Raw genomic sequence first — 13886 nt, forward strand, 5'->3', positions numbered from 1 at the left:
TAGGGCACAGACCCCACGCGCTCTTACCCGCTGGGCACGCGCGTAGCGCACGCCGGGGCTGCTCCACTCGCGGCCGAGGCGCCGCCGGTACTGGCGGCACGCGGGGATGTAGGTGCAGCCCACGTCGCCCAGCTCGGGGTACACGACTTCCAGCTCCCCCCTGGAAAACAGGGAGAGAGTGGGTGTCCTCCTCCTGCACACGAGACAGGCTGAGCATCCCGGCACCGACACTGCATCGAGGGGTCAGGGATTACTCCAGCTTGGAGCGATTTTCCCCTCCATTATGCAATGGGGCCTGGAAGGAGCACGTGGGCAGCTGGGGAGTTTCGGCCTCCACTCGCTCCAGAGGCCGTGGCAGCCCCTCACCTGCACAACTCGGCGTCCTGGCTGCCCAGCAGCTCGAAGAAGCAGGTCCGGGGGTGCCCCGCGCGCCATGGTGCATCCGCAGACCCCCTGGCAGTGCCCAGGAAGCTGAGGACCAGCAGCGCTGCCAGCGCCATCCCACCCTGCACGACGCTTGGGGGTTGCCACGGGGATGGTTCCCGGGAGGGATAAAGGGGCCGGAATGGGACACGGGAAGGGGCAGCAACCGCAAGGGGTTTAGGGCCAGGCAGCCCTTCCCCAGCTCTAATTTTAACCCCCTCAACAGCTTCCCTGCTAATTACGGAGGAATTGCGCTTGTTTGCGCTGAGCAGGGAGGACGACAGGCCACTCCGGATGAGGCAGCACCGGGAGAGCGAACAGCCGCTGTCAACCGGGAACGGGTGTTGCCGCACACGCCGGATCATTATATAATGAAGCGCCAGCACACAGAGCGAACACGAGCGCCCGCACCGCTGGCAGCACCGTGGGAAAAAGGCATCGGACTGCGCTAATTAGCTACATTAGTGTAATGGGAATGATCTTGAGGTTTGGGGGCTAATGGGCTCCCTGTTCCCACGCTCCGCAATGGGCAAACCCCTAATTAAGGGCCCTGAGCTGGTAACCAGCAACTCGCGTGAGCAACCGCCGAGCGCGGCCGCCCTGACTCAGCAGGGAGCCTGGGCCCTGCTGCGAGCGGCCACCGGCTCCGGCCTCGGAAAAAGGAAAGGAAATCTGCTCCCCTGAATGGACGACTCTTTTTTGCAGGATGCAGGTGCCACCCTGGTGCAGCCACCACATTGCACTGACATGCTCCAAATTGCAGTAGAAGCCCCCCCTTTTTTAAAGAAAAAATAAAATCAGAGAAGCAAAGCCGAGCTGGGGGGCAGTGGTGGCCCAAGGAAGCTGCTCCTTGTCCCTCCATGAGCGTGGAGAGCGTGCCGAGCGGGAATTCTCCCGAGTGGCTGCGGCTCGGCCTGAGGGGCCTCCACAGAGCCGCTCGCTATGGAAGCGCTGCCGCCAACCCCACTGCTTCCCGGGATGGGACAGGGCACTGCGGAGCCGGAGGAAACCAAGCGCAGGAGTGCAAAAGCTCCCGCTGCACCTCCTGTTTACCGAACCCTGGGACTCCATCAAAGCCCAGCGCCCGCTTCCCCATCAGAATTTCACCCTAATCTGTTTGTAAGAATCAGTTTTTCACTCTGACGTGGCCCGAACACACAGGATGCTGCCGAGTTTGGAGCTCCGCAGCCCGACACCGGCGCTTCCTGTTGATGCTGGTTTAAGATTAACCAGTTCCACTCAAAATCCACCACCAGGTTTCCGCCCCAACTGCAGCCAGCCCTCATGCTACCCAGAGCTCTCCACTCTGCAATCTTTCCTCCCTTAAATTATTCAGAATCCTCTGCTCTTGCAAGAGGTTAATTGCTCACAGGTGGGGAAGAAAGCGCTTGAATTTCCCCAGCCCCAAAGGGAGCCTGGCACCAGGGCGCTTCCTTTCAGGTTGTTTCATGCTGCGGGGAGGTTGCACCTCGGAAGTTCAGTGCAAACTTTGCCCCGTGCTTGCTGCAGAGAGGAGGATGATCCGTCTGCTCCTGCGCTCAGACCGCAGGCTTTGGCATTGCACAAGCGGAGCCGTTTCTGGGCGGTCACGCGCTGCTTCCAGCTGTGCAGTCCCCTCCGAGGTGGCCAAGGCCGGCATTGCCATCAGGCCAGAGCTCCTTTCAGGTTCCACACGTGTTCTGCAGTATTTTGGGTTGCTCAGACCCCAAAATGTCCCAAGCAGCCCCTGAGCAGCCCCCCGGGGCTGCATCACCAGTGCACATGAAGCCGGGTGCTTGGAGCAGATCCATGCAGGAGCAGCCTCAGAGATTAGCAGGGAGGATTTCTGTCCTCCCTTCTCTCCCTAAACCACCCAAAGCCTGAAGCCGTGTTGCCGCCTGCCCCATTTTCCAGGCTCGGTCACGCTGGATTAAGCACTGCCACCACCATGAGCAGCAAAATCCCAACAAATGCCGGGGCCAGAGCCACTAACGGGGTTTGGGCCATAACACCCGCTGCTCCGGCAGCCTCTTTGTGCTGCCCGAGACTCTTAGGAGCTTCAAAGGGCTCTGCTCCACCGGGCCTGGGGAAGCTCCTGCCTCTGAGAGCAGCCGGATTTGAGCTCCAAAGCCAGCACCCAGATGCCGGGGGTGTTATCAGGTACTGGAAAGCTGGGAGATTTCGGCAGCGCAGGGTCCCTATGCAGTCGGCTGAGCCCGGATGAGTGGCTCGCTTGGGTGCAGAGCAGCAGCATCACTTAGGCCACGGCAGCCCTGTCACCCTGCAGCGAGCGCTCCTGTCCCTCGCAGGGCATCGCTGGGTGGCACAGTGAGTGGGCAGCGCGTTCCAGCGCCGGGCAGCACCCTAAGCCCCAGCGAGGTGCAGAGGGACGAACCGGGCCCCCTGCACAACACAGACACCTCTGTTGGAGGCCACCGAACGCCCTGGAGAGGCTCCCGCACCAGCAGGACCCAGGACGAGCTCACAGGACGCGACCCCGCGCGCGGGTCCCTGCAGCCGCTCCGCAGCACCTGCCCCAGCCAGATCCTTGTGATCGCTGCCGCCGGAGCCGCAGCGCTCCGGAGCCGCAGCGCTCCGTGCAGGAGCTGCTATTCTGGGAACAGCGCGCGCGCCTGACGCTCGCCTGACCTACATGGGGAGCGCGCGTGCGGCAGGCACGAGGCAGGCGCTGCGGGAGCGCGGCTCACCCGCACGGGCACCTCTGCAGCGAGCGCCGAGCACGCCAGGACAGCGGCCGGCAGCGCCCGCGCGCACCCGGCACCCAAAGAAAACGAGCAGGTTCACATCCCCATCCACTGCGGTGCTGTCACAGCCGTGGGAAAGCCCTGAGGGGAGCGGGTGTCACCCAGGAGGTGACACAAGGAAGGCCACATCCTCCGTGCTGACTCAGGAGGAGCCACGCCAGTCCTGTCACTTGTCCTGATGCTCCCAGCTCCCTGTCAGACCGCGGGGACCGCCTGCAGGGACCCCAGCAATAGCTCCATTCCAGGTTCATCCCGCACGCTGCCGAGGCCTGGCCTCTTCCCAGCCCTTTTCCAGCCCAGCCAAAGAGGCTGGGTGCACAAGAGCAGTACCTGCACATACCCCCATCCATGCCTATCCGCATCCAAGAGACTCCAGCCCCCTTCCACAACGCTGCTCGAGGAGATGCTCCCTCCCCAAGGCCCCCGTGCCCCCCATCCCTTCATCCCTGCTGCTCACCAGCCCGTCGCAGCCTCCCCTCGCTGACGCAGCCCTCACTCACCGCTTCTGCTTTCCCAGGCCCTGGGGCACTTCCCAGCCCCACAATTCCCACAGCTGCATCCAGGTGCTCCCTTCCTGCTCCCTCCCTCCCCGGTGCTCAGGACATCACTGGGAGCAGCTGTGGCCCCCAGGGGCGGCTACAGCCCTTCAAGAGGAGCTGCCAAGCCCTGAGGACATGGTGAGGGCCACCCGTCTCCCAGGAAGGGCTTCCTCCTCCCTTCTTGCCCTAGGGGCATCTCCAGCTGCGTTTCCTTCTGCCAGCTGTAGCTGAAAGAGCAGTTATTTGCCTAGTTTGTGTCTTACCAAGTGGCTTTAATGTGTGCTTTCACACCTCCATTCACCATCCATGGGCACCTCCAGCTGCAAAATGGGAACTATTTGGGAACGTTGTAGAAGTCTGCTAATAAAATACAAATCTAATTGAGGCGACTTCGTTACGGGGAGCTGGTGAAAGGGGAAATGGATTTGGAGCCTGCCTTTGCATGCTCAGAGCCCGCGTGCTCCTGCACGCGCACGGCAGCCTCCGTCGCTCCGAGTGGAAAATTCCTTTCCGCGGAGCCCGGATTGTGGTTCAACAGGTTTTAGTCCCAGCCCCTTTCCTTGTGTCAGTGCAAAAACTCATCCCTAGGGCATTTGTTTAGATCACATGGGCACGCGTATAAAAATGGATCCTACCTGTCCGGGCCAGTTGGCACCCGGAGCAGCCGCCAGCGCCCAGCGCATCGGAGAGCAGCCGGAGGAGCCAACGGGGGCCCGGCCGCAACCTGCCCCAGGTAACCCCGGCCCGTTGGGGCTTCAGGAATTGCTGCCCTGCGGCCTAGGAAAGGGGAGGCTCCAGGAGGTTCCTATCCGCTCCGCATCCCACCCTCTTCCCTGCTCCCAAGTCCCCATCCCTCCTGCAGACGGTGGCTTGGGAACACGCTCCAGCTTCCTTGCTTTGCTGTCATTCCACGAGTGGCTTTGTGTACTCGTGGCCTTCGGTAGCCTCGCGGCACACGCACACCGGGAGCGGAGGAGCCCCGTGGTGCCACGCAAGCCTCGTGGTGCCGAATCGGGGCCGCGTTTCTGCAGGAGGAACCGCAGGCGGGATGAGCACAGGACCCACCGCAAGCGAGCGGGGTTGGAAACCTTGGGGCCCGGGCAGTGCAGCCAGGATCTGCTCCGGCCCCGTGGGCACAGGTGGCACCGGGATGTATCCCGGGAAGGAGGGGAGCTCCCAGCCCTGCACACGGGAGCCCTGGCCAAAGCAAACAAGGTGGAGGCTGGCACCGCCGCGAGGCTCCGCTGCCCGGGACGGATGGGGCAGCGCGTGTGCTGGCACCGATCCGCACGTCTCCCCGTGCTCCGGCAGCGGCGCGGGGACGGCAGCGCAGCGAGGAGATGCCAACATGCTGCCGCTGGGACGCAGCTGGCACTTGGCCACCCCAATGCTCCTTCTGCGCTCCAAGCCGTGGGCGGCGATGTGCCAGCGGGGGTAAATCCCAGCCTGGGGCGTTTCCACAGAGCTTCTCCATCCTCTCCTTCCAGAACCGGCCAGGAGAAAGAGATGGAAACCCAAGGGAAAGGTCGCCGTGGCGTGAGGATGGCAGCGATGGCGCGCAGCCTGTGAGTATGGGCATGGCCGCGGGCACTCGGCTGGCAGCTCCTCCCGGGCGCTCTTCCCAGACGCTTTTCCCAGCACTTTGCTCTTTGACTCCCACATAACCCGTCGCAGTGCGATGCATCCATTGGCAGCCCCATTCCCGCGGGGCTCCCCACGGTACCTGACACACTGTGGGTTCCGGGGACCGGCAGCGGTGGCCAGTCCCTGGGGTGTCCTGGCACCGCTCTGCTCCACGTCCTGGTCCCTCAGAGCATGTGGCAGCTCTGGCCGGGCCGCTCGCAGCCCCGCGTGGACTTTGGATCAGGTTCAATCCAGGTGTGTTGTTGCTGGGAGCCGCGTGCTGCAGAGGTGGGGGGGTTCGCCTGGGAATTGCGGGAATTGCAGAGCAGAAGGACAGTGTCCTGCAGTGCCCCCAGGCCTGGCGCTCCGCGGGAAGAGCTGGAAGCAGCTGCCACTTTGCTCCCAGCCTTGCAAAGCTGCCAGTTCGATCCCCCCTGGCCCCCGGGCGCCCTCCTTGCCACCCGCCCCGGCTCTCTCCCCGCTGGGAGCCCCGTGGCCGCGTTATCTGCGCGCTGGGGCCCAGCCGCCCTACGCGGGAGCCACAGTCGCGCTTTTGTTCGGTGTCGGAGCGGGGGGGCTGGGGACCTTGCCCGGCCCGCAGGAACTTCCACGCCACGACCAAACACCTGCTCCGAGGCCGGACCGCAGCCAAATCACGCGGCTGGCGGCCGGGCCCCGCGTCCCCTCCCCGTGACCCGCGAGCTGCGCGGCCTGCGCGGGACAAGCGGCCCTGGCCCTCGGCCTCCCCTTGCAGCCCAGCGGCTCCTTGCGCTCCGCAGGGAGGGATGCGGGAGGCGCGAGCTCGCGAGGCCGCAGCGGGCCGGGGCGCGAGCCCGAGCGAGCGGCGCTGCTGACGCCGCCTGACGCTGCATTGCATCAGCGGCGGTGCGGGGCAGAGCGGGCAGCCGGGCAGGCGCAGCGGCGCTGGGGACCGTCACATGATGTGGCTCCGCGCGCCCCGCTGCCAACATGACTCTGGGCTTTGGGAGGGAGCAGCGGCACCGCCGCAGCCCCTGCCCTGGGTGCCACAGGATGCCCTGGGCCCGGTGCCCCCACAGGGCCGGTCCTGGGGCCCCCCTCTTCCCGCAGGCCCGGGGCGGGGGGGGGCAGCAGCGGCGGTGCAAAGCGGGGCTGCCCCCCAAGTCGCTGCTCGGGGTGTCGGGCCGGGGGCGCCGCACACCGGGGCCAAACGGGGGGGTCCCCCGGGGGGGTCTCGGTTCTCCGCAGCAGCCGCCCGCGCCCCCCCCCCTCCCGGTTTCTGGCAGCCAATGGGAGGCGGGGAGGGGGGGTCGGGGGCGGGGCCTCCGCCGGCCGCTTGTTTTTTGTGAATGAAAAGCGGGGCGGGCGCGGCCCGGACTGCGGCGCTGCGCGCTCCGCTCCGCTCCCTCCCTCCGCGCAGGGCTCCCTCCGCGCAAGGCTCCCTCCGCGCAGCGCAGCGGGCCGCGGATGCGGAGCGCGGGGCGGCCGCGCCGCCGCCGCCATGGGCGCTCGGGGCCCTGAGGCGCGCAGCGCGGCGCCGGGGCGCGCAGGGCCGAGCCGCGCAGCCCACGCCGAGGCCATGTCCGCAGGGGCGAGCCCGGCCCCGGCCCCGGCCCCTGGGAGCCGCCGCTTCGTCTCCGTGGCTGTAAGTACCGCGGCTGCCGCTCCGCCTCCGCGCATCCTGCCCCGGCCCTTCGCAGGGCCCCCCCGCTCCCCGTGTCCCCGAGCCCCTGGCCCTGCTCCGCGCCCGCTTCCCTCGATCCCCGCTGTCCTGGCGATGCTCTGGGATCTCCGAGCGCCTCCGGCCCCCTCGCGACGCCCCTCACCGCGGCCTCGAGGCCCCCCGGGCCTCAGAGCCCCGGAGCCGCCTCGTTCTCTGCGAGCCCCTCCGGGCCTCCCCGCACCGGGCGCGGTGCTCGGTGCCCCGCGCCCCCCCTCCCCGCGCGCGCAGGAGCCGCCGCACTATTCGGGTGCCCCCCCCCCCCCGCAACCCACGGGAGATGCGGGATTTTCAGCCCGCCGTTGCTAGGAAACGGTCCCGGGGTGATTGTGCAGTTGCCGTGGCAACTGCAGCCCGGCCCTTAAAGAGTGATGGACTGGGGGGGGGACGAGGGGGTCCCCTGGGCGGGGGGGGACACCCGGTGACCCGAGTGGCACCGCCAGGCTGAAGGCTGCCCAGCCCGGGGCTGTGCAGGGGGGAGCGGGAGCCGCAGCAGGAGCCCTGCAGGGCCGCAGCATCCCAAGGCCGCGGTGTCCAGCTCGGTGTCCCCCGCCAAGTGTCGGTGGCCCCGGGTGACGGTTGGTGCAGGACGTGCTGCACGCCGCCCCGCTTCCCCCTCCGCTGCTTCTGCTTTATTTGCAGCCTGCGTTTTTGTGCCCGCGCCTTCCCCTTCTGCCTCCCTCCTCCCCTCGCTGCAGGCACTCTGATCCTATTAGGATTTAGCTCTTAATTCCCTGGTGGCACCGTGCTCTCCGAGCAGGCTCCCGGGGCCCAGGTGCAGGCCGGGCTCCCGGCACGGGGCGGATGTCCCCGCTCCCGGTGAGCTCAGCGGCGAGCTCCGAATGTGCCGAGCTGTGAGCACGGATGGCCCTAAAAATAACGGCTCCTGCAGCGGCCCCGCAGAGCGGAGTGCAGCCCGAGCCACGGGAGGAGCTGGAGCGGGACAGCAGCCTGGCCGGGATCGCAGGGGATGCTCAGGATGGAACGAGCCTCCCAGAACGGAAGCGGCCTCTTCCGGCACCTCTGCGGTGTGGCCGGTGGCCCTGGCGCTTGGCAATGTCCCCAGGACCGTGAAGGCCGCAGAGGCCGGTGCTGGTGGCCCGGCAATTGCAAGGACTCCTGCCCGGGGCCGGCGCTGGGAGCGAGCTGGATTTGTGCCGCGCTCTGCTCCGGTGTGGAGCGCTCCGGCGTGCCAGAGCCCGCTCGGGAGCCAGGTGTGCCCGTGAGCTTGCGCACGGGAGGGAGGCGCTAACATTGGAAAGTCCTTGCGCCGCTTCCCGCAGCAGCCGTGGTCCCCGCGTGCAGGTCCCCGTTGCCATCGTTACTGGATATTTTCGCACACGGCGCCTTTGCGCTGGTGGTTTATTATAGCAGCTCGGGAGGGGGGCGGTGGGGAGAGCGAGCGGCTGCTTGGGGAAGTTCACAGCAATTGGGCTGGGCTTTTTTTAATTCCTCTCCCCTTCTCACAGTCTCCTCCCTCCTGTGGCTCCTGGAAAGCTCCTGGATCCCCCCACAGTGCAATGGGGACCATGAGCCCCCGGAGCTGCTGTCCCGAGGGGCTCGGGGCGCCTGCGAGAGCCTCCGGCCCAGGAGGTGCCCGTGCACGAACACGGGATCTGGAAGCTCCAAACACGGGATCTGGAAGCTTCTCCTGGCGCGCGGGAAAGGCGGGGGGGAACGAGCCTCGTCTCACGTGGATGAGCACGAGCTGGGGCTGGGTGGGGGGGTCGGGATGCACCGTGTGCCGCCCGCGCTTCCCCAGGAACATTAAACTTTAAAGGCGCTCGCCTGGCGCGTGTGCTGGGAAGGGCTGGCAGTGCCATGTGCCCACGGAGCTGCCCGCGTGCCCTGAGCATCCGCTGCGGCGTGCGGGTCCCGGCTCGTGCCTGGCCACTGCTCCTGACTCCCTTCCCTCGGCAGGTCCCAATTAATGGATTCTGACATGGATTATGAGAGGCCAAACGTAGAAACCATCAAGTGCGTTGTGGTCGGGGACAACGCGGTGGGCAAAACGCGGCTCATCTGTGCCCGTGCCTGCAACGCCACCTTGACCCAGTACCAGCTCCTCGCTACCCACGTGCCCACGGTCTGGGCCATCGACCAGTACCGCGTTTGCCAGGAGGTAGGGAATGCTCCAGAGCGGGAATGTCGGGGGCACTGGGCCTGGGAAGAGAATGGGAATGGCTCCCTGAGCGGGAGAGCAACTGGATGTCCTACCTGGCAAAGCTGGGCCAGCACGACCAGGTTCGAGAGCGGGGTGGTGTTTCTCTTCCTGCAGGTGCTGGAGCGCTCCCGGGACGTGGTAGACGATGTTAGTGTGTCCCTGCGGCTCTGGGACACCTTTGGAGACCACCACAAGGACCGGCGCTTCGCCTACGGGAGGTAGGAAGAGGCAGAAATGGGGAAAGTGGGGTCGGGCACTGGGGACACTGGGGACAGCCGGGGGCTGGAGCTGGACCTCAGCTCTAGCTTCCATCAGGTCGGACGTCGTGGTCTTGTGCTTCTCCATTGCCAACCCCAACTCCCTGCACCATGTGAAGACCATGTGGTACCCGGAGATCAAGCACTTCTGTCCCCGTGCCCCCGTCATCCTGGTGGGCTGCCAGCTCGACCTGCGCTATGCCGATCTGGAGGCCGTGAACCGGGCCCGGCGGCCCCTCGCCAGGTAGGGACGTGGTGCCGGGGACCAAGAACAGCAGGAGTTACGGTGCCTGCGGTCCCCAGAGGTGCTGATACCTGCCCAGTCCTCCCTTCATCCCGTGCCCTGCAAGAGGGCTCATTGTGGCCGTGTAATGAGGTCTCAGCATTCAGGGGGTTCTTCTCTTTGCAGGCCGATCAAACCCAATGAGATCCTGCCCCCGGAGAAGGGGAGAGAAGTAGCCAAGGAGCTGGGGATCCCCTACTACGAGACTAGTGTGGTGGCCCAGTTTGGCATCAAGGATGTCTTTGACAACGCCATCCGTGCCGCGCTCATCTCCCGCCGGCACCTGCAGTTCTGGAAGTCCCACCTCCGCAATGTGCAGCGGCCCCTGCTGCAAGCCCCCTTCCTGCCCCCCAAGCCTCCTCCACCCATCATCATCGTCCCAGACCCTCCTTCCAACAACGAGGAGCACCCAGCCCACCTCCTGGAGGACCCTCTGTGCGCAGACGTCATCCTGGTGCTGCAAGAGAAGATCAAAATCTACGCACACAAGATCTACCTCTCCACCTCCTCCTCCAAGTTTTACGACCTGTTCCTCATGGACTTGAGCGAGGAGGACCAGCAGAGCGTGGCAGGGCACGGCTTCGGGACCACCGTCACCGCGGCCGCCGAGCGGATGCTGCACCAGGAGGAGAGGCACCACGCGCGGGATTTCCTCCTCCGAGCTGCTAGTTTTGACATCTGCGAGAGTGCCGAGGAGGCCAGCTCTGGCCAGCGACAACCGTGCCTTAGAGCCTCCACCAGTGACGGGATCCTGCGGGGCAACAAGTATGAGAACGGGGAGCGAGGGCTACGCCGGGGAAGGGATCTCTCCTCTTGGAGTCGGGCCTTCATGAGCATCCAGGAGGAGATGGCGGAAGATCCCCTGACCTACAAGTCCAAGCTCATGGTGGTGGTGAAGATGGATGCCTCCATCCAGCCGGGTCCCTTCCGGGCCGTGCTCAAGTACCTGTACACGGGGGAGTTGGACGAGAAGGAGCGGGACCTCATGCACATCGCTCACATCGCTGAGCTGCTGGAGGTCTTCGACCTCCGCATGATGGTGGCCAACATCCTCAACAACGAGGCGTTCATGAACCAGGAGATCACCAAAGCCTTCCACGTGCGGAGGACCAACCGGGTGAAGGAATGCCTGGCCAAGGGGACTTTCTCTGGTACGCCGCAGCTTCACGGCCCCGTGCCCCGCAGCGGGAAGGGGGCTGTTCCCCATGGAGATGGCCCGTTTGATGGCGGTGCTGCCTCCTGGGACCTCACCCCAGAGGCCTCAGAGCTCCCGGCCACATCCGTTAGTGGGATTTTTACAGCTTCTTTCTATTTTTACCCAAAAGCGCAGCTGCGTTGTCCCATTCCCTAGGGCTTCATGCTCTGCAGCCCGTTTGACAGCTCTGTTCATGCGAGGGCGGAGAAGGCGGCCTCCTTTCCCCCTGGGTCCACGCGCTTGCGGGTGGGCTGGCTCTGGAGCGCGTGGCGGGACTCCCCCGCTGCGCTCCGGCCTCCTCGGAGCCCCGTGGGCAACGTCCCAGCGGGACATCCGTGTCTCAGCGTCGCTCTGGCTGCATCCCCGTCGCGAGGAAGGGCCTGGATGTGGTCCAGGAGAAACCCTACGGGGCAGAGCCTGAGCCCGGGCAGGGCGGGTCTGCCGCCCTCCTTGTGCGGAGCTGCCATAGGGTGGCCTAATGTCCCCTGTGCGTCATGGTGGCTGCTCCTCAGGGCAGGCCCAAAAGCCGGTGTCCACGGGGCCCCGTTCTTGGGGAGGGAGCCAAGCTGATGGCGGGGACAGAGGAGAGGCCCCGCGGGTGCCCCCACGCCGGGGTGGGCGCTGGGGACAGGGCCGCGCGCGCCGCTAGCCCTGCCCGTGCCGTCCCCAGACGTCACCTTCGTGCTGGACGACGGTGCTATCAGCGCTCACAAGCCCCTGCTCATCTCCAGCTGCGACTGGATGGCAGCCATGTTCGGCGGCCCCTTCGTGGAGAGCTCCACGAGCGAGGTGAGCGGGGCGCGGGGACGCCGCGGCGGCGGGGCCGGCCGCGGGGCCGCGGGTGACGCCGCTGTCCTCTTGCAGGTGGCGCTCCCCCACACCAGCAAGAGCTGCATGCGTGCCGTGCTCGAGTACCTGTACACGGGCCAGTTCAGCTCCAGCCCCGACCTCGACGACATGAAGCTCATCATCCTGGCCAACCGCCTCTGCCTGCCGCACCTCGTGGCCCTCACCGGTGGGTCGCCGCGGGGACACGCTGGGGACATGGGGACGCCTCCAGGATGGGGATGCTGCTGGGGGAAAAGCATCCAGAAGTGGTCAAAAGGGTTGTCCTTAACCCCAAGGCCTGCTTGCCCTTGGCCAGAGCTTGGTGCTCCCATGGCCACTGGCCCTGTGATATGTCCTGTGTCCTCGGAACCATGGTGGGAGCCCCAAAACAGGCCCACAGCACCCTAACCCGTGTGTGCATGTGCCCACAGAGCAGTACACGGTCACGGGGCTGATGGAGGCGGCGCAGATGATGGTGGACATCGATGGGGACGTGCTGGTGTTCCTGGAGCTGGCTCAGGTAGGGATGGGGGGTGGACATGGGGTTCACAGTGCCGCGTTGCATCGTGCTGGCCCTCACGGGCTCTGTCCCCGCAGTTCCACTGCGCCTACCAGCTTGCTGACTGGTGCCTCCACCACATCTGCACCAACTACAACAACGTGTGCCGCAAGTTCCCCCGGGACATGAAGGCCATGTCGGGAGGTGAGCGCCGCATCCCCACGCGCGTCGGGCCCAGGTGCCGTCACCAGGGCCGCCCTCACGTGTCCTTCCCCTGCAGAGAACCAGGAGTACTTCGAGAAGCACCGCTGGCCGCCCGTCTGGTACCTGAAGGAGGAGGACCACTACCAGCGGGCGCGCAAGGAGCGCGAGAAGGAAGACTACCTCCACCTCAAGCGGCAGCCCAAGCGGCGCTGGCTCTTCTGGAACGCGTCTGCTGCGCCAGGGCCCTCGGCACCCGCCGCCTCCTCCTCCTCCTCGGCGGTGGTGTGACAGGATGGCATGGACGTGGGCGGCTCTGCACCGAGCCAGGCCCGGCGGGACGCAGCCGCCCTCATGTCTCTTGGCTTGGGCTGGTCAAGCACCAAGGCAGGAGGTGCAGGGTTTGGCCCGTTTCGTCCCTGGGCCCACGGGACTCACTTGCAAGCGAGCGGCCGCCTTGTCCCTGCCGGCTGGACTGGAGCCGTGTTGCAAGGTGGCAGCTCCCGCCGTGCCAGGGGCTGCAGGAGCCGCTGCCCTTGGGCTGCACCAGGCTGGGGGAAGCCCTGGTGCCCTCGCTCCACCACTCTTCTCTTTTTCTAAAGAAATCTTAAAGAAAAAAAAAAAAAAAAAAAAAGAAGAAAAAGCAAAGCTCCTCGACCCAGCTTGGGCTTGCAGCCCAGGAGGCTCTGTTGTAATAAAGGATATTTTAAAAGGCCCGTGTGGTCCCTGTGTTTTGTGGTGACCGTAGGGTCCCCAGGGCTGCCCTGGCTGGGCTTGGTGTTTGTTAACACTGTCATAGGTGCTCAAAATAGTAGCAGGAGCCAGCGGATGGGTACACAAAGCCCCATTAACAGGAGGAGGAGGATGGAGAGAGGCTGTTGCTCCCTGCCCGTTCCCTGTCTGCATCCCTCATCCTGGAGCCTGGCATTGGCCACACACTCTGCAGTCACACGCAGGACAGCCAGTACAGCCCCAGGGAGCAGCTCGATGCTCCTAGCCCTGCTCCTAGCCCCCATGCTGGCTCTCCCAGGGCTAGCAAGGGCTTGAGGGGGCATCATAGGGCGAGCCAAGGCTGATGCCAGGCCAAGGGCCCAGTCCTGCCCACTTGGTATCTGCTGAAACCCAGAGGAGACTCATCAGCATTAGCACAGAGCATAGGAAAGAGACAAGAAATCAGGAGGATTTTTTTAAAAGTTTACTTACAATCTGGAGATAAATACATGCATTATAAAAAGAAGTAAAAAAAAATACTACATAAATACAAACTGCCTGCATGGGGTTTAATGCTGGCAGAAGTTGGTGGGGAGGGCAAGAAGGGCCAAGGGCTGAGCAGACCTGTGTCCAGCAAGGCTAAGCCTTCACAACCCTTTGTAAAGGGCTTTGGCATGGAATCCTTGTGGGCTGGGCTCACCACATTTAGCCAGTTCAAGT

General features: G+C 65.1%; 2 protein-coding genes across 2 annotated transcripts in view; one reads left to right on the plus strand and one right to left on the minus strand.

Moving 5' to 3' along the window:
* The window catches only part of PEBP4 (phosphatidylethanolamine binding protein 4), a 29606-nt gene extending 29106 nt beyond the window's left edge, over positions 1 to 500 (minus strand). The window contains exons 1-2 of the mRNA XM_088538888.1: positions 367 to 500; positions 28 to 160 (exon numbers count right to left, since the gene is read on the minus strand). Of these exons, the coding sequence (XP_088395014.1) occupies positions 28 to 160; positions 367 to 500 (267 nt within the window). The remainder of the gene's footprint in view (positions 1 to 27; positions 161 to 366) is intronic.
* A 6157-nt stretch (positions 501 to 6657) lies between these two features.
* RHOBTB2 (Rho related BTB domain containing 2) lies at positions 6658 to 12746 on the plus strand. Its single transcript, XM_088538904.1, has 10 exons — positions 6658 to 6953; positions 8949 to 9150; positions 9307 to 9410; positions 9508 to 9693; positions 9859 to 10883; positions 11598 to 11716; positions 11792 to 11942; positions 12187 to 12275; positions 12353 to 12458; positions 12535 to 12746. Exons 1-10 carry the CDS (start codon positions 6658 to 6660, stop codon positions 12744 to 12746), a joined length of 2490 nt encoding a protein of 829 aa, XP_088395030.1.
* Positions 12747 to 13886: the final 1140 nt, after the last annotated feature.

This window comes from Tinamus guttatus, unplaced genomic scaffold, assembly GCF_059628265.1.
Source record: "Tinamus guttatus ecotype Peru unplaced genomic scaffold, ASM5962826v1 Tinamus_guttatus_pri_ptg001270l, whole genome shotgun sequence".
NCBI classification, from domain to species: domain Eukaryota; kingdom Metazoa; phylum Chordata; class Aves; order Tinamiformes; family Tinamidae; genus Tinamus; species Tinamus guttatus.

Bases quoted from the DNA above. Each gene is read 5' to 3' on its own strand.
- RHOBTB2 (XM_088538904.1), top strand. From the start codon at position 6,658: ATGAAAAGCGGGGCGGGCGCGGCCCGGACTGCGGCGCTGCGCGCTCCG. The intron at 9,694-9,858 runs GTAGGGACGTGG...TTCTCTTTGCAG, and splicing joins GCCCGGCGGCCCCTCGCCAG to GCCGATCAAACCCAATGAGA. The intron at 10,884-11,597 runs GTACGCCGCAGC...TGCCGTCCCCAG, and splicing joins GGCCAAGGGGACTTTCTCTG to ACGTCACCTTCGTGCTGGAC.